Source organism: Gopherus evgoodei, chromosome 1, assembly GCF_007399415.2.
Source record: "Gopherus evgoodei ecotype Sinaloan lineage chromosome 1, rGopEvg1_v1.p, whole genome shotgun sequence".
NCBI lineage: Eukaryota > Metazoa > Chordata > Testudines > Testudinidae > Gopherus > Gopherus evgoodei.
In genome coordinates, this window is record NC_044322.1 from 271,618,349 (window position 1) to 271,638,718 (window position 20,370).

The following is a 20,370-nucleotide window of genomic DNA, read 5'->3' on the forward strand; positions in this document are numbered from 1 at the left end:
AGTTGTGCTTGGTATCTTGAACCTTCACTACTTCCAGGATTCTGTCAGCCCCGCTCATACTAATGGTGGCTCTGAAACCAAACAACAAAAACCCCTGAAATGGTTTAGATTCCCAGGGTTTGGAACTAACTGTGATTATTCTAGGAAAGCCTAAGGATTTTCTGTGCTGATTCTTTTCTCAGTAAGGTTCCTTCAAAGTATGTAATTAAGGCCATTTCTCCACCACTTTAACAAAGCTTCCACAAGCTTTTCTCAGGGATGCAAAAGAGCAGTTTGGTCCATATTGCAAAACTTCTGATGTCCGTTCCTCCTCTAAATTCCCTCTGGTTTTCTCAGTGTGCATGTCAAGGGAGCTGTGGCTCTAGCCCACCATTTTACCACTCATTTCTCTGGTTTCCTCCCCTGCCCACTTGAATGCAGCAAAGTGATCTAGACCAGTGGTTTTCAAACTTTCTTTCTGAAGACCCAGCTGAAGAAAATTATTCATGCCCGTTACCAAACGGAGCTGGGGGTGAGGGGTTTGGGGTGCGGGAGGGGCTCAGGGCTGGGGCAGACGGTTCGGGTGTGGGCTGTGGGGCTGGGAATGAGGGGTTCAGGGTGTGGGAGGGGACTCTGGATTGGGGTGCAGGAAGGGATCAGTGCTCTGCTGGGGGCATAGGCTCTGGGGTGGGGTTGGGGATGAAGGGTTTGGGGTGCAGGAAGGGGTTCCAGGTTTGGTTGGGGATCAAGGTGCAGGGTTGGGGCGTGGACTTACCTTGGGCGGCTCCCGGTCAGTGATGCAGCTGGGGTGCGGAGGCAGGCTTCCCGCCTGTCCTGGCACTGCGGACCAGGCTGCACCCTGGAAGCGGCCAGCAACAGGTCCGGCTCCTAGGTGGAGGCGTGCGACTCTCACCTGCAGGCACTGCACCTCCTTTCCCCATCTTCTACCCCCTCCCTCCAAGTTCCTTCAAAGTATGTGAAGTGCGGAGCAGGTATCAGAACAGCCAGCTCTCATCAGAATGATCCTTTTAGTGGACAATTCAAATGGTTGAGATCCTGTAGTAAAATGTCAATATGACAAGGCCTTTTTGTTCACAGGATATTTTGTCATGAGTGAGGTGCTTCAAGCATGAGTTCTCCTGCCCAGCATTTTTTGTACAGCTCAGTATAATCCCCTGCCTCTCTAAATAAATATATATACACCTCTACCCTGATATAACGTGACCCGATAGAACGTGTGTTCGCATACGACATGGTAAAGCTGTGACACATTGGTCTGAGCAGCATGTTAAGGGTGTTGGGCCAGGCCAGGGCTGAGGGGTTTGATTAGGGACAGCGTCTCGGGGGCGGTCAGGGGCTTCCCCCCCACGGTCTGGGAGCAGGAGCTGTGGAGGGGACTTTTGGGGGCCCTTCAGTCCCAAAGTGGCCCAGGGAATTAGCAGGGAGCCAGGAGCAGCCCGCTCTGCTTCCCTCGCCCTGGCCCCAGCCGTGTCGCTTGGGGGTGGGGGCTTAGGGGAAGGGATCCCTATTGCACTCACCAGCAGCGGCGGAAGCAGAGCAGCCTGGCTCTGCTCCACTCCGCCAGCTCCCAGCCGCAGCACTCTGCTTCCCGCCACAGATGAGTATGGGGCGCGTCCTTTCCCCAGCCTCTCCGCACTCACCCACGATGGAAGCAGAGCGCCGTGGCTGGGAGCTGGCAGGGTGGAGTGGACTGGAGCTGGGCTGCTCCGCTTCCCGCCGCTGCCGGTGAGTGCCTGGGGTGAAGACCAATCTGTAAAAAGACTCAGTGGGGTGGCAGGATGCTTTGACTAACACTGAATTATTTTTTCTCCTAATCTGTAAATTGAGAGATTCTGCTTTTTTCAAATATATTCCCAGTAAGTATTGTGGTGTTTTTCAGGACACATGCTTATTTGTGTTGGTGCTATAACAGGGTGATGTGCATTGGAATGTGTTGTGTGTGTCATTTTGGAGCATAAATTAGCGATGGGTTTACTTTGTTTTGTCTTTTTTTTTTTTTTTAAATGTGTAGTGTTTGCAATTTTACCTTTTTGCTTATCTTACCTCTTGATATCACTGTATCAGGTTCTACTTCAGTGATACTCAAACCTCAGTAGTTCAGGAGCCAAATTAGCGATCAACATTACCCAAAAAAGCCACAATAGTTTGAATTCATTGTTTCATTTACTGTAGTACTATATATTCATATTTAAACTGTGTGACAGGGGAAGTGTGCGTGTGTGTTCTCACAACAAAATAACTGGACAACTATTATTATTTAATCAACTACAGTTGGTTAATAACATAGTACAAGCATCCTGACTGGTTAATAGTGTAGATTGGTTAATAATTAAATCACAGTGTTTTAATGTCATATGCTGCAAAGAGCCACAAGAGATGCATTAAAGAGCCACTTGTGGCTTGTGAGCCTCAGTCTGAGTATGACTACTCTACTGCATCACTAGACCTATCCCTGGTCAGCCTCCCAGTAGATGGTGATCTAGTCAAAAAGTGCACTCAGAGTCAGAGAGTTTCTGCTGCAGTTCGCCTATCTGGAATAAAACCACTTCCCTAATCCTTCAGAGAGAGCAGTTGGGGCGTAAATATATTCGTATACGCTGCTTTGGCCCTAAAGTTTGATACAAATTAATGAAATTCTATCATCTGACAATACCAGGTTTCTCACTTCTTTGAGACCAATTTAAAACTCATTTAAAGGGCTCAGAAAATTTTTCTCAACTTCTGACTCACTCCTAGCAAAAATAAAGTCCCCAAGGCTCCCACATTCTTTGTATGCAAGCCCAGACAGGTGATTACAATTCTCCCTTCCAGCAGATGGAAAGGGGATGAGAAAAAGACTATGATAGTGATAGTCTTCTATTTAAGAGGCTGTTGCTCTCCAGTTGTTTCTGCTCCAGGAGGTGGAAGCATCACTTGATGGCTATTAGTCTGTTGTGGCTTAGAGATGCCAAAATATTTTGCTAAGCTTCTTTATTCTGTTTTTACTTTCCTTTACCTCTTCTAGCCATCCTCAACAGTACTGTTAAGAGGTGCACCAACTGGTAGCTTGTGGCTTTTGCCTTCCCTTTGCTCCAGCGACGCCATGCTGTGCTAATAGATGCCCTCCTTGCTAGTCACCAGTTACCATTCATTCTTTTTATAGTTAATTCCTACAGCTCATTGCCAAATACTGCTCATGTAGAAGACTATTGCACCCAATAAAATGAGTTGAGGTGAAATGAGTTGGGGTTTTCCAGTTTCACAGATCTGCCGAATTCAAGTGAGGACATTGTCATCTGAAGCCCCTCATGCATTCATAGACCTCTGCACTACTGACCCATACTAGTGGAGAAACTGACTCTGGTAAAAATATTATCACTATTTTGGGGGGGAGTGTATGTGGAGAGGGGATTTGGCCAGATTGGACTGCAAATTCCCTCTCCCCCACATATGAACCAAACTTGAGGGTAAAGAGTCCAAAGGCCTACAAGTTAGAAAAAGCAGTAGGTGAACCTGAGCCCTGCTGAAGTAGATGAATGATCCAGGAGAGGGGATGTTCTGTATATTTATCTGCTTTACCTGTGATTATGTCACTTAAAGTACTGCGTCTAGGTTAGTCTCACTCCTAAACTCTACATATTTCTTTATGACTACTGGAGATTTGGCTATAATTAGATTGACCTCACATGGAATATGACCCGTCCAGCATAGTGAATGATGGGGGTATTGATTTACTCACAGATGATAATCCTCCTTGGTTCCCCTTCTGAAAGAAAGAGATTGTTGGAGGAAAATATGAGTCTGAGATTAGATTGTTTACATAGGAAGGTCCAGCAGCCTTAATTAAGATTTGTTACCATCAACTGAGGTTTGTTCACTGAGACATGGATGACAGCACAAACCCAACCCAGCCAGTACCATAAATAAATAAAAAATCTGTAGTTTTTTCACTCCACATTCAAAAAATATTGGAAGCCAAGAATACAACTCCAGACTAAAATTCTCCCTCTGGAGTCTTGTACAATTTCCCTAGACAACTTCTCTGTTGTTTAAGTCCCCAAGTGGACAACAGGATTATGGGTATGACTAGAAATACCGTTCTCCCAGCAGACCATGTGACTATAACTAAAAGTTAATGATCATGTTTATGCAAGTATCAGAGCTCTGAGTTTTTTCTTCCTCTAGTGCGATGTTGAGATAACAGGAATGTGGATCTTCTGTTGCCTGTTAGCCAGATGAAGGAGATTTGTTGAACTCCTTGCCCATCATGGAGTTGGCAACCTTTTTAGGTGGTGATGCTTTTGATTACGTTAGGGGCTGTGCATGGAGTCAGACTATCTATTACAGCTTTTTGAACCTTCTGCATTTGTAGTTAGCTGATCCCTTTTCTAAGACTTCAAAAGGAAGGGCAGTTAGTGAAGGGAATTTATTCAGAGAAGGACTAATACAGATTTTCAAATCATTTGCAAAGATCTGTCACACAGCGCACAGTCAACTTTTGGAACTCCTTACCTGAGGAGGTTGTGAAGGCTGGGACTATAACAATGTTTAAAAGGGAACTGGATAAATTCATGGTGGCTAAGTCCATACATGGCTATTAGCCAGGAAGGGTAAAGAATGGTGTCCTTAGCCTCTGTTCATCAGAGGATGGAGATGGATGGCAGGAGAGAGATCACTTGAGCATTGCCTGTTAGCTTCGCTCCCTCTGGGGCACCTGGCATTGGCCACTGTTGGTAGACAGATACTGGGCTAGATGGACCTTTTGGTCTGACCCGGTACGGCTGTTCTTATGGCTTCACATATGATGAGTCATGTAGAAATATACAGTGACATTAGTAAGAAAACGCTGGGATCAGGTCAGAGAGGCCCTCTGTAGGGCCTTCAGTGTTGCTGGAGCCTCAGCACAGCACTCTCCCAAACAGAGGAAATCCTCAGAGTCCTCTTCTAAACATCCTGAGAGGAGGAGTGCTAATTCCCCTCACAAGGAGTCATCCTCAGAAATATCTTGTTCACCAACCAAGTTGACAGCTTCAGAGATGACGTCCTCAAGGCTCAGTACTGTGAAGGCAACAGGCTCCTCTAATACCAGTGTAGTGGGAAAGCCCTGCAGGTCTAAGTCGAGTCATGGTGCTGGAAAGACCCCAGTACTGTAAGAACATAAGAACGGCCATACTGGGTCAGACCAAAGGTCCATCAAGCCCAGTATCCTGTCCTCTGACAATGACCAATGACAGGTGCCCCAAAGGGAATGAACAGTTAGTTATCATCAAATGATCCATGCCATGTCAGTCAATCCCAGCTTCTGGCAAACAGAGGCTAGGGACACCATTCCTGCACTCCTGGCTAATAGCCATTGATGGACCTATCTTCCATGAATCTTATCTAGCTCCCTTTTGAACCCTATTATGGTATTGGCCTTCACAACACCCTCTGGCAAGGAGTTCCAGTGCGTTGCTTGAAAAAAAAACTTTCTTGTGTTTGTTTTAAACCTGCTACGTATTAATTTAATTTGGCGGTCCCTTGTTCTTGTATTATGAGGAGGAGTAAATAACACTTCCTTAATTACTTTTTCTATATCACTCATGATTTTATAGATCTCTATCATATCTCCCCTTAGTTGCCTCTTTTCCAAGCTGAAAAGACTCAGTCTTATTAATCTCTCTTTATATGGAAGCCAAGCTATAGCCCTAATCATTTTTGTTGCCCTTTTCTGAACCTTTTCCAATTCCAATATATCTTTTTTGAGATGGGGCGACCACATCTGCATGCAGTATTCAAGGTGTGGTTGTACCATGGATTTATGTAGCAACAATATGATATTTTCTTGGAGAATGGCAGAGCAAACAGAGTATCAGTACTGTTGGACTTACTAGGGGTACCAGAAGAGAAGTTGAGTTATTTGGTACTATGTAAGCCTCCAGTCACATTGGTGTCATCTGTGAAGCACCCTAAGTAATTGGTACTGTTCAGCAAGGACAGGTGTACTCCCACAATACCCCTCAGTGTTGCAACCTTTCTTTGTGTCACAACAATACTTGATACCGCAACATTATTCGGTGCTGCAAGATTTTGGATACACAAATGACTTATCAGTGACTGCTGAACCAGAGTCCACATTGCTGGTGGGTACTGAGCCCCTTTCATTACTGAGAGCCACTTGATCTTTGGAGCTCTATTCATTAGTTGTACCATCAGTTCCCTTTTTGGTTTGCACTCCACCAATAGAAGAAGAAGAGGATGATAATGAAGATTTCCCTTCAGCTTTCTGTTCAGGATTCCTCCTCGTACTCATATATGAACCCAAGGACCTCACCTCTCCTGGTGGGAGCAGCCCTGAATTCCACCTGCTCCCCGTATGGTCCTCAGGGCCCATATTGGGATATCTGGGCAGCTTATCACAGACACTTTTTCCAGCGCCTCTCCCATTGGGATAACAGGGAGACTCAAGCCTCTTCTCCCCAACAACAGGAGGAAACATTTGAAGCCCAAGAAATTATGGAGGATGAAGCTGTAATGTCTCCTCCTCCATCTGTGACTGATAATGTTTGTCAGTTCCAGGATCTCATTAGATGGGTAGCAGAGTCCTAACAGTTATTTCTTGAAGAGGTCAGAGAATCCCAACACAAGCTGTTGGATATTCTGCAATCTGAGAGACCATCCAGAATTGCCCTCCTATTGATAAGGCTCTCCTTTTGGCAGTCTCTGGCTACAGTAGTGCCCACATGTAAGAGGGCTGATTTAAAAAAAAAAAATAATTACATTCTCACTAAGGACTCAAAGTTCTTATTCTCCCTCCCTCCACCTAACTCTCTGGTTGTTGATATGGTTAATGAATGGGGTAAGCAACAGCAGTATGTCACCATTTATGACAGAGACCAGAAGTGCCAGGACCTGCTGGGGAGAAAATCCTATTAATCTAATCAGCAACCCTACAATTCCATATTGCAAGTTACTAAGTACTGATGGCAAAGTACAACTACATAAACTATACAAAGTTGGATTGTTCATTGAACGGCTTCTGCTGGACCAAAGGGAACAATTTCAGGCCACTATAGCTGAGCGACAGTTACTAGCCAGAACATCTCTTCAGGCAGTTCTGGATACTGCAGATACCAAAGCCCGCTCCATCTCTACAGCAGTTGAGGAGCTAGCAGAGAAGTCCAATGACCTCTTTAATATCATACCTTCCCCCACCCTGTCCTGGGTCAGGTTGCTTGTCCACCTAGGGGTCCTCAAAATTGCCAAATCTGCAATGCAAGACCACCTCTTCCATTCCCCCTACTTCCAACATTGGCACTAGCCTTCCAAGTTGAAAGGAACAAACCATTCTGCAAGTCAACGCAATTGTTCATCATGATGGCTGACAGTATGAAAGGTCATCCAGTGTCTGCTCAAAGAATTTCTTTTTGGATTGCTGCCTGCAGGGTTGGCTCCAGGCACCAACTAAGGAAGCAGGTGCTTGGGGCGGCCAATACAAAGGGGCGTCACACTCAGGTCTTCGGTGGGAATTTGGCAGCGGATCCCTTAGTCCCTCTCTTCCTCTCTGAGCTGCTGCCAAAGAATGGAGCAGTGTGATTGAGCTGCCGCTGAAGTGCCATGGATCATTTCTTTCCCCCTTTTTTCACCACTTGGAGCCAGCCCTGACTGCCTGCATTCGCTGCTGCTACAATCAGGCAAAGCTGTCCCCTCCAGCACTCGTAACCGCCCATTCAACCAGGACACAAGTCTCTTCGACAGCTTTCCTAGTCCATGTGCCTATCCAGGAACATCTGTACAGCAGCCACCTGGTTGCCCGTCCATATGTTTACATCCCATTGTGCACTTACCCAGCAGGCCATGGATGATGCTGGCTTTGGTAGAGAAGCTAGGCTATGAACTCCGACCCCACCTCCGAGGATACTGCTTATGAGTCACCTAGAATGGAATCAACATGAGCAAGCACTCGAAGAAGGAAAAATGGTTATCTACCTTTTTGTAACTGTTGTTCTTCGAAATGTGTTGCTCATTTCTATTCCATTACCCGCCCTCCTACCCCTCTGTCAGAGTTGCTGGCAAGAAAGAACTGAGAGGGCGTAGAGTTAGCAGCACCTGATATACCAGTGCGTGAGCACGGCACTCGGGGTGCTACAGCTGACCCTGCAGATACTGCTAAGGCAAAAATCTCCGACTGTGCACGTGGTAGCGCACATACCTAGAATGGAATGGATGTGAGCAACACATCTTAAAGAACAACAGTTACTAAAACTTAGGTAACTTTTTTTTTTTTTGATGGGATGGCCAAGGGTTCGAACACCCCACTTCTTTTAGCTTGCCAGCTCCAATGTTTTGCCCACCTCCTCCCATTTGGAGACCGACTCAGCCATTTCCAACAAGCATGGCAGGTATCACTTCAGACAAATGGGTGATAGAAGTAATATCATTGGGCTATACCATTCATTTTACCTGCCTGCTTCCTCCTCATTTCCCTTCCCCATGTTCCTTCAGGGACCACTCTCATTCCTGCTAAGACAGGAAATAAACTCCCTTCTTCGTGTAGAAGTGATAGAACTGGTTCCTGCTCAGCACCGGGGGAGAGGCTTCTATTCGAGGTATTTCCTTGTACCAAAGAAAAGTAGAGGATGGAGAGCAATCTTAGATCTAAGACTCCTAAACAAATTTGTGAAACCTCAAAAGTTCAGAATTGGGATTCTTGCAGCTATAATTCCTTCTCTGAGTTCAGGGGATAGGTTTTCGGCCTTGACCTTCAAGAAATGTACTTCCATATAGTGATACAACTGTCTTGTAGAAGGTTTCTGTGTTTTGTATTAGGCCATCATTTTCAGTATCAGGTGCTTCCATTTGGTCTCTCCTTGGTGCTGAGAGTGTTTTCAAAGGTTTTAACAGTGGTGGCTATTTTCCTATATTGTCAGGTGATCACTGTTTTGCCATATCTCAATGACCAGCTGCTCAAGGGTCAGTTGTACCAAGAAGTGTCATCTGTCACAGCAAAAGCATTTCCCCCATTTTTATACTTTGGGTCTGCAGTTGAATGTTGAAAACCCCACACTGACTCTCATTCAGAACTTGCCATTTATAGGAGCATCCCTAGATTCTTTAGCAGCCAGGACCTTCCTTCCCGTGTTTGTGACATTATCGTTAAAGCCCTGCAAATCCACTTTATATACGTGGACTATTTTTGCTAATTGGATACAGATACAAATTTTGTATCCGTGCTGGGCTCTAATTATCATACCTTGTCAGAACTGTTCAAGGGAGCTGATTTCAGTCAGAAACTATCTTCAACTCCTTGATCAGGTGGCAGCTTGCACCTTTGTGACAGAACATGCAAGGATACGCCTTCACTGTTTTCCAGTAGTGACTCAGATCAGTTTACTCACCAAACAAACGAACACCTTGACAAGCAGGTGTTAGTTCCCCAGCCGGCGAAGCATTCCCTAGACGGGTGGAAGGTTAGTCACAATGTAGGGATAGGAGTTCCTTTTCTTCAGCTGATGCCAACGGTAATTGTGACCATAGATGCAGGGATAGACAAGTCCAAAGCAGACTGCAAAGAGCTACAAAGGAATCTCACAAAACCAGGTGACTGGGCAACAAAATGGCAGAGAAAATACAATGTTGATAAATGCAAAGTAATGCATATTGGAAAACATAAGCCCAACTATACATATAAAATGATGGCGTCTAAATCGGCTGTTACCACTCAAGAAAGCGATCTTGGAGTCATTGTGGATAGTTCTCTGAAAACATCCACTCAATGTGCAGCAGCAGTCAAAAAAAGCTAACAATGTTGGGAATCATTAAGAAAGGGATAGATAATAAGACAGAAAATATCATATGGCCTCCATATAAATCTGTGGTATGCCCACATCTTGAATATTGTGTGCACGTGTGGTTGCCCCATCTCAAAAAAGATATATTGGAATTGGAAAAGGTTCAGAAAAGGGCAACAAAAATAATTCGAGGTATAAAACCTTTTCCGTATGAGGAAAGATTAATAAAATGGGATTTTTCAGCTTGGAAAAGAGATGACTAAAGGGGAATATGACGGAGGTCTGTAAAATCATGACTGGTGCGGAGAAAGTAAATGTTGTTTACTCCTTCTCATAACACAAGAACAAGGGGCCACCAAATGACAGCAGGTTTAAAACAGGGGAAAATAAGTGTTTCTTCATACAATGCACAGTCAATCTGTGGAACTCTTTGTCAGAGGATGTTGTGAAGGCCAAGACTATAATGGGGTTCAAAAAAGAGCTAGATAAATTCATGGAGGATAGGTCCATCCATGGTTTTTAGCCAAGACGAGTAGGGATGGTGTCCCTAGACTCTGTTCGCTAGAAGCTGGGAGTGGGCAACAGGGGATGGATGGATCACGTGATGATTACCTGTTCTGTTCATTCCCTCTGGGCTGGTCCACACTACGGGGGAGAAATCAATCTTAGATACGCAACTTCAGCTACGTGAATAACGTAGCTGAAGTCAAATATCTAAGATCGGATTACTCACCCGTCCACACCAAGCGGTATCGATGTTCGCGGCTCTCCCTGTCAATTCCGGAACTCCGTTGGGGTTGATGGAGTTCCGGAATATAAGCGCGCTCGGGGATTGATATATCGCGTCTAGATTAGATGCGATATATCGATCCCCGAGCAATTGATTTTAACTCACCGATACGGCGGGTAGTCTGGACATGGCCTCTGGGGCACCTGGCATTGGCTACTGTCAGAAGACAGGATACTGGGTTAGATGGACCTTTAGTCTGACCCAGTATGACTATTCTTATGTTCTGGTTTCTCTGCCTCCTCCCCCCAGAGCCCAGCAGGGGGGCAGACATGTGCACCCTCCCCCCCCTCAGAGCCCAGCTGTGGGGTGTTCCCCAGCCCAGACACTCACATCCCTTTGTCCCCAAAGCCCAGTTGCCGCTCCACTCCCAGAACTGAATCATACCCTCCACACCAGCCCAGACCTCACATCCCTTCCTTCCCCTGAACCCAGCTGTGGCCCCCTGCCAGCCCAGATACTCTGTACCCCCTCTTCCCCAGAGCCCAGCCTCAGGATGCCCCCCAGCCCAGAAACCCACTCTCCATACCCACGGAGCCCAGCCGCACTTCCCACCACAGGTCAGACACTCTCATCCTCTCCTCCCAGAGTCCATGGATCCAGAGGAAGAAACAGCCTGATGCTGGATCCCAGGCTTCTTTAGCTCAGGATAGGGGACAGTTCAAAATATAACAAGAAAAGGGCTAGATTGTTTAGGAATTTGAAGGCATGGGCTGTTTACTAATAAGTTTGAGTAGGGTGTATGTGTTAATAGAAAATAGATTTTATTCAAAGTTGGAGGAGTGTCTGTGTCTTGTTGTGTCCCACGTTTCTCTCCAGTCCTCATCTGCTTATGTGCTCCCTAGTTCTTAGACTGAAAAATAGCTGTCTGGAACTGCTGATATGTAGGGGCTCCGTTTTGAAGTGGTAAAGGTGTGACTTTTAGTACTGCTGGCAGTACTTATTACTGCGTAGTCTTGCATTTTTAAAGCCAGAGGGGCCTTCTTAAAGGGTCACTTCCTCTTGCAGGGAAGTGTGTGTGCGCGCGTGAGGGGGAGCAGACAGCAACTGCTGGGGCCATGTGCCCCAAAGTCCAGTATAGAAAACTGAATATTGTTGGAAACTTAGTTTTTGTATTTTGTCTTTTCATCTGTGGAAGCTTAACATTACATTAACATGATTAGCTGGTTTAATTTGTAGCTAGTACAAAAAAAAATAATAATCCAGATATGCGTTTATTTAGTTCTATCCACTGATCTGCGGGATAAAATTTTGTTTCTGTGTATTACTTTCGCATGATAAATAGGTGAGAAGTAATGCAGATACAAAGTATGCTAGAGCAGCATTATACTATTGAGAGAAAGCAATGCAGTGCGAAGAAGTCTTTTTTAGGTACAAAAAAGGCTGCTTTCTCTTTAAGATTGTAGCATTCCACCCTCCTTTTTCTGATTGACAGCCTGCTCCAAGTCACGTGACTTGCCTCTATTTGAAGGTCACAAAAAGCTTCTTCCTTTAGAGAGACAGAGGGGGAGAGAGCGGAGGAGAGTGAGTTCAAGCCAAAATGGCCGACAGAGTCTCTGCTGGTTTCTGAACATTTAAAATTGAAAAAACAAATACAGAAATCATTTTTTGATCTCTTTTCATTTCCATTTCTACTTTGTATGCCTCAACTCGCTGGAATTAAGCACTGCTGCACTTTATGAGGTTAGTATTTTTCAGCTATTTTTTTAACGTACTGATAGGTTGTATGTGGATTTCGTCTGACTGTTTCATCTGCGGTGTTGCACGGAGATGTTTGGCATAAACACTTGCTTCAGACGATTGTGAATCAGTGTGATCTTACATCTAATGCACTTTGACAAGATTTTACGATTTGAAAAGCTGTGGCAGAAGTGTTTTGAAATTTGTGAAAGGGTTTGATTGCAATTTAAATACATTTATATGCAAATTACATAATGTTTGTTTTCCAAACAAGCGAGAGTGCCAGGGATTATTGAAAATCCTGCGTTATTTAAAGAGAGGCTTCTTCCCACTCCCCCTGCGATTTTCTCCCCCAAGAACCTGAAGCTTTAAAATCTGCTGCAAAAATTTGCATAAATATAAATGGGTTTGCATTCTTTCTACTGCTAGGGCTGACAAGGGGAGTAGAGGGATTGGGATGAGTGCTTTTACTAGGCCATATTTGCCGCAAAGATTTAAAAACTAAAATGATGCATCAATATGTTTTAAATGTTGGGTTTGAGGAGTGGAAACTTGGGAGGCTTAGGATTTGAAGGATTCCTCTGCTTGAAAGCCTGCTGTGCAAAATGTGCATCAGCGCTCACCCTCTTGCCTGGCTTGCACTCCTCTCTTTTTCTCTGTCTTGTGCCGCCTCTCCTCACTGCAGCCAGATACGTTTTTATTTTGATTGCAGTTGGAACCAAATGGTACTGCCCCATAAACATGGCATTTAGAGTTCAAACCAGTCAGTTATGCTAGCTTGGTGTCAGTTTAGAAGTAGTCTTCCCTAATGCCCTGCTTCCCGAGGGAGCTCCCCTTTATTGCACATCACAAGTTTTAGTCCAAAAAAAAATTGCACCAAACCTTTTTCTAAGGTATTTATGTACACATTTGAGATATGGGACTATAGCTGCTTTTTTTTTTTTTTGGCAGGATGTTTGTTTCATATCCAGTAGGAAGTGATCATTCACATACATAGTAAGACATGCAGTTCAAGAGCTGTCATCTTCTAAATCTTCTTCAAATTTTGCATTGTTGAAAATGCTAATTGCTTTTTACATCTCCTTCCAGAACCAAGCAGAAGAGTAAAGGGAAATAACTGTAAATCTTGCTTTCTGGGAACAGCCCCCTCCCCCTGCATTGTAAGAGTGTGATGTAATGCTCCTTTCCCTGGAGTGGAAGAAGTAAGACAAAGTAGTTTTTGCTGTGGTTGTGTACATTGTTCCCCCCCACCCCTTCTTTCTGAGAGGCCTTGTACCCTGTGTGAGATATTTTTGTAGTCGGCTAGTTAGGCAGCAGATTACTGTAGAGACAATCACATCCAGTTAATCTGAATCCATTTTCAGACTCTTATTTAAAAAAAAAAATTCTAATTATATTCAACAAGTCAAGGATGAAAATCTCCTCTAATAGGGGATCACCGTGTACGTCTTTTCTGAGCCCACATCTGCATGGTCAGAGCACAAACTGAATAGGCAAACCTGAATGTATTTGACAGAAAAACATCTTCATTTTTTCTGGTTTCATTCCAGTACGTTATCACATTAGAATCTCTCCTGGGATAGGAGACAATTCAAATACAGCAAGAAAAGAGCTAGAATGTCTAGGAATTTGGAGGGGTGGGCTCTTTAGTAATAAGTTAGAGTAGGGTATGTATGTTCATTAGGAAAGTAAGCTTTATTCTGAGTTGGAGGAGCATGTCTGTGTTGCTAAAAATTGTTGTACTTGTGGGGTTCATTAGGGAGATGGGTGCTGTTGGATGACCTAGTTCAGTAACAAAGTAACCCTAAGTGGAAGAGAATGTTAATGAACCAAAGATGGATTCCATCTTCTGCTGTGCATGTGTGTGTAAGAATCTCCTCTATGACCTGATGCTAAAAGATAGGGAAATATGGACTTAAATCTGTTTTCGATAGCACAGTCTTGTGGGCTAATGAAGATATTACTGTAATCAAAATCCAAATAATACACCTGTTGATTAGGCCAATTCAACTAGTCTTAAGTGAAATATATAAAAAAAACCATTGTGGAAATGTAATGATACTTCTTAAGTAAAAAATACCAACTTGAGTATTTCATATGGTTTTTGCTGTGGTCATTGGATGGTTGGCCTTTGGAGGAAGGAAAAACATGGACTTGCTTCTGGTTTGCTAATGGAACTGGAGTTGGCCTTGTTTTTGCTGCATGTTTTAATTTCACTTTGTGCGTTATGGGATTTGATAATGTGTAATATATACATGTTGCCGTGAGAATCAGCTCTAATTCAGCATAATACAGTAGTACATTGGTTGAAAAACAGCAGACTGTTTTAAAGTCTTGACTGCTCTTCAAGACTGCAGTAGATTGGCCTGGATAAGACAGACAGGAGCAAAATTTGGAAGTAGTAGTGACCACAGTACATAGTATGTGAACTCATGCCTAGGTGTCCCTCCTTGAGGAGGTACACTGTGAATAAGGGTTTTAAAGGGGATTTTCTTTTTCCTCAGGACAAACATGAAAAGATGGCAGTGTAAACCTTTGAAGTGTTTTGACCCAACAGGACCTAGGATAGGATACACAGTTTACTTTGCAAGCTGCAAAATCCCAGCCACCATGTTGAAGTCTTACTTCCAGAAGAGAGAGGAAACGTATCAACCTTCTACTAGTGAGGGTGGGGGAATTCACCTTGACAATTCTCTATATTGTTAGTGTTGAAATATACTTTTGAAATACAAAAGGAAAATTTAAAATTATATGAAATCAATCTGAGGGAGTGCCCTCAGGAGGCATACATGCAAGGTTTCAGCCACAAGCTTATGTACTGAGTAGTAGCTTTTTTTGTTTGTTTGTTTGAGGTTCATCTTTTTTTTAATTTTTATTTTTAAGTGGTGGCAGTGTCTACAAAATCTTTTCTCTGTTGGTCATTTATTGATATTCCCTTTTTAATTATTGCAGATATCTGCAGCAATCGGAAAGTCCCTTCCCAAGACAGACTCCCAACTTTAATAATTCAGTGACTTTTTGGGCAAGGGGGCAGGGTGACGGAAAGAAGATCAGGTTTCAATGAATTTGAACCGTGGCACTAGTGGTTTTGAACATAGCAAAAATAAATAAATTAAAAACCATTTGGTTAGGCCTCTTTTGCTGGCAACTTTCTCTTGCTTTACTGCTGTAAAGGATTTCCAAGACTGTGCTGCTTAATTGAGGAAAGGAAGTGTGCTGCTTCCAAAAGAGTCAGTTCAAGTTGCCCATCCTTAATGTCTTCAGCTTAGTGAAGCTTCAAGGAGAGATACTTGCAAGTGACTGGCTTAGACAAATCTTCATTCAAAACCTGTTATGCATGGGTGTTTGAATCTTAGCCTGCCTAAAAGTTTGTAAGTTTAGTGTGTACTCTTAAAGATTAAGGGCTAGATTTTTTCCCAATGGGAGTTAGGCAGCTAGGTGCTCTTAAATATCTCAAGTGCGTAGGTGCCTAATTCCCACTGGGAAAAATCCAACCCTTAGTCTGTAAGGGTATCGACACTGCTATTAAAAATGTGCTGGTGGCCCATGCTGGCTGACTCAGGCACAGGGGCTGTTTAATGATGTAGATGTTTGAGCTCTGAGACACTGCAAGTTGGGAGGGTCCCAGAGCTTGGGCTCCAGCCTGAGCCCAAATGTCCATACCATAGTTAAATAGCCCCATAGCTCAGGTCCTTGGTCCTGGCCAGCTGCAGTTTTTTTTTTATTGCAGTGTAGACATGCCCAAAGAGAGAGACAAACGTTTTGGACCAGTTGCCAGCAGAAGAGGACTTTTTTAAAGCACCTAGGTGCCTAATTCTTATCAATTTAAATGAGTTAGGTGCTTTTGAAAATCCTACTAAGCACCTACTTGCATTTTTAAGTGCTTACGTACATTTGAAAATCTGGCCTTAACTGCTGGATTATAGTTTAATAGGTAGATGTTAACGTGTGAGATGAATATCTAGATTTACTGATCTGAAAGGTTTAAAAAAAAAATTGAGTATTTACTTCATGGAACAATAAATATTGATGATCACTGAAGCACGAAGTCAGTGTTGTATTACATATACTATATCTGGAATATTTTAATCAGAACTATGTGTAAGTCTCTTCATGACCATGAAATTCTTAAGGGTAATAGATTTCTTTTTTTAAAATAGCATTTTAAATAGGAATGGAGTTAGATTTCCGCAAAAAAAAAAAAAATTTACTTCCGAGCCAATTGGAATACAGTTAGTTTGGTGGGTTAATTTTGGTCTAAATCTCGGTGTTGAACTTTTGAAGTAATAAGATATTAAGAACTTAATTTATCGCATACCATTTTTGAAAATTATGAACTAAGATGTTCTTGTATGATATGTAAGAAATCCAGCATTACTTATCTCCTTATTTTTTCCTTTGGGGTGCTACTGTTGTTATTAATTATTATATATTCTTGATCTTAGTGACTGCAAACTAGCTATCTGAAGTCAGGTGTCTAAATTGCATAGTTCCCATTTTGGCAGTTCAAAGACAGAGGCCAAGGACTGAATGGTCTTGGAGACAAAACTTTCCTGTCATTCATAGTGATGGTGGTGCCAGAACAATGTTTGAGACATTTTGGGGGGTATTGAGTGACTCTTACACAAACATAACTAGTTTCCTATTCTGTGGGCAAAGAACTTCAGACCCAGGTGTGAACTGGAAGAACTGGGTTTTAGTTCTGCCTCTACCACAAATTCTGTGTGCTTTTGAGCAAGTTAACTTTATGTGCCTTGGTTTCCCCATCTGCAGAATTAGAAGAGGTATGTTATTTATAAAGTGCTTTGAGAACCTAGGATGGAAAATGCCGTAAATACAAAGAACTTATAGTAGTTAAAATGGTAATATTAAATTTGGGGTAGATTCCAGAAGTTGAATTTGCATTTTCAGTGCACTGTGGTCATAAAGAGACAGTGCAGTGTTAGGCTGCAAATACATTGTTACATGCTGATAGGGAGGCAGTTCTCTTTTCTAGATGGTGTTTGTGAGTCTGCCTTTTGAATACTGGAAAGTTCAAACTATTTGAATAACAGAAAGATGGTGATGAACTGGAGGGAGTTCAGAGAAGAGTAATAAAAATATAGAAGAAACTGATCTAGCAACAAGATTTGAGAGAGAAAATATATATAGCAAGGATATAAAAAGATGATATAATTAAACCTACAAGTTGTGAAGGGTATAAACCAGTGGTTCTCAAACTGGGGTTTGGGACCCCTCAGGGTCGTGAGGTTATTTCGCGGGGGGGAGGGGGAGAGAGGATCGTGAGCTGTCAGCCTCCACCCCAAACTCCGCTTTGCCTCCAGCATTTATAATGGTGTTAATTATATTAAAAAGTGTTTTTAATTTATAAAGGGGGTTGCACTCAGGCTTGCTATGTGAATGTGGTCACCAGTACAAAAGTTTGAGAACTACTGGTATAAACTCAAAGGGAGGAATGAATTGTTTAGCCAAAGTAAAAATATCAGGAAACAATTTGTAACCGTGTTATAGCTGATGACAAGGCTGTATGCGCTATAGTTAGGCTATTAATCTGTTCCCATAATAACCCACTATTTTCACATGTTCATAATTTAGCAAACCATTTATGGCTTATTACAACAGTCTGTAACCCCCTAACCCCCTGTTTTTTGTTCTGTGACTACTGGGTTGTTAAGGGAACACTTCCCTTGAATGATCCCTTAGAATATATGTTAACTACTTACACTATAAGCTATCTGTTTGACCTTGTGTTTAGCTGTGACGCTCTGATTACCTTTCTCAGACCTGTGGAAGAGCTCTGTGTACTCGAACGTCTCTCTCTCTCTCTCTCTCTCTCTCAGACAAGTTGGTCCAATAAAAGATATTACCTCACCCACCTTGTCTCTGTAATAGCTCAGCATGCACATTTTGAAAAAATATAGTCAGTGGTTTGAGTCTATGAAATAAAGTCTGAGTGAAATCCCTTTATGTTTTCGAATTATGAAGAGAGGAAAGAAAACCTTTCTCCAATTATCTTTAGTTGAAATACAGTTAGAACCTTGCTTTAGGTACTGCTACAGGAAGAACATTTGAAATGGAAACATGATACAGACTTGGTTCTCAAAGAAGAGTAGTACCTTTACATGTTTTAGGTGGGTTGGGAAGCAGGAAGGGGATAAAAATAAATGTTGATGGAAAAATAATTTCATAAGATTTTATTAGTAAGGCATCACCTCTTTGTAAACTCTGTTATTGTCACTGTAGCCTTTGGCCCCAATCCTGGACATGCCTATGTGCACAACTTAATACACAAGTAGTCCCACTGAAAGTCAGTGTATAAAGTTATGCACGTGCTTATGTCTTTGCAGTTTTGGTGCCATGTTGTCTACTAAGCCTGACAAAGTCCTGTTCTATACTGCAGATCTATATTAGTATAACTATGTTGCTCAGAGGTGTGAAAAATCCACACCCCTGAGCGACTTAATTATACCGACACCCTCTGCTCCGTCCCCTGTGTAAACAGCACTTTGTCAACAGTTCTTCCTACTGCCTCTCAGAGAGGTAGATTAACTACACAAACTGGAGAAGGTCTCCCATCTTAGCGTCTTCCTTTGTGCTAAAGTGGTGCAGCTACATCAGTGCAACTGTGCTGATGCAGCGTTTTAAGTGTAGACCTGTCCAGAGACAGGCACTGAGGCTACGTCTTCACTACCCGCCGTATTGGTGGGTAGCGATCGATTTCTCGGGGATCGATATATCGCGTCTCATCTAGATGCGATATATCGATCCCCAAACGAGCTCCTATCGACTCCGGAACTCCACCAACTTGAACGGCGGTAGCGGAGTCGACAGGGAGAGCCACGGATGTCGATCCCGCGCCGTGAGGACGGTAGGTAACTCGATCTAAGATACTTCGACTTCAGCTACGCTATTCACGTAGCTGAAGTTGCGTATTAGATCGATTTGCCCCCTAGTGTAGACCAGCCCTGATGATCTCCCTCAAAAAGGACAAGCAGTTTAGCAGTAATGTTTTACACGAAGAAGGTTGCAAATGTCTCATTTGTATATAATGTATGTGTGTATATATTCTTTTGTTTATAGACACACATGTGCATTAGTATCTTCTAAAGGCACTGTGTTAATTCAGGGACAGTAGAAAACCTATGTTGCCAAAAAAAGTCTCTCCTGCAGTAGTAGTGTCTGGAAATTTTGTTGCTTTCTGAAATTTTTGCAGAATTCTAAGCTTTTTTTCAAGTGATGAAGAAAAAAGCTTTTCCTGTAATGAATATGTGGTAGTAAAATATAAATTGATAGAAAACTTTCCATCTAAACAAGAACAGCATCAAAGATTAAGATGTATGTTACTCATTTCAGTAAGATATGAACTCCACAGCCAAATTTGGATAAATTTAGATGCTAACATTATTCAGGATAAACAGTTCATTTACCTTTTTATTAATCCACAAAATTAGAAATTAATAAATTAAAAAAAAATCGTGTTAATGTACTGTGATGTTTACTCAGCTTAAAATAATAAAACATAGAATACAGCAAAATAATTTTCTTGTCATTTTCCTTTAAATATATGGAGATATACCTATCTCATAGAGGTGGAAGGGACCTCAAAGGTCATTGAGTCCAGCCCCCTGCCTTTACTAGCAGGACTAAGTACTGATTTTTGCCCCAGATCCCTAAATGGCCCCCACAAGGATTGAACTTACAACCCTGGGTTTAGCAGGCCAATGCTCAAACCACTGAGCTATCCCTCCCTCCTGTTAGAGTCAAATTATACATAGGTACTTTTGAATTTTTTACCCCTAAGTGACTTGCTGGCTTAAGTCTCTGGGACGTAAGCTCCAAAGTCACATAGGCACAAATGTTATCTTCTGTTTTTATTTCATTTTTTCCTGTTTAAAATATGTAGCTGGTTATATTGCTTTCTATAATAAAATAGTATGATATAAATTGTTCTAGGTGTGCCACGTGGCAGAATTAATGTCACTATTGGAATCTTAATCTTAGAGTTTGTATTTTTGATTTTGGGATTTTAATTGTGCAGCGCTTAATGTTATGTTACATTCAAGAGCCTGTGTTAATAATACTCTTTAAATCTATTCAAATATAGAATAATCTCCTTTGGGAAGTTGGTGGAGACACTTAAAAATTTACCGGACA

At 42.6% G+C, this 20,370-nt stretch overlaps 1 protein-coding gene across 11 annotated transcripts in view; it reads left to right on the top strand.

Moving 5' to 3' along the window:
• TNRC6B (trinucleotide repeat containing adaptor 6B) overlaps window positions 1-20,370 on the top strand; it is a 258,765-nt gene that overhangs the window by 80,224 nt on the left and 158,171 nt on the right. Inside the window, exon 1 of one of the 11 annotated variants that reach the window (XM_030546786.1) lies at window positions 12,026-12,219. The exons of the other annotated variants lie outside the window; for them this stretch is intronic. Coding sequence (XP_030402646.1) covers window positions 12,215-12,219 — 5 coding nt within the window. The 5' untranslated portion in view covers window positions 12,026-12,214. Of the gene's footprint in view, window positions 1-12,025; window positions 12,220-20,370 lie in introns of those variants that run through there. 11 annotated transcript variants of the gene reach the window in all.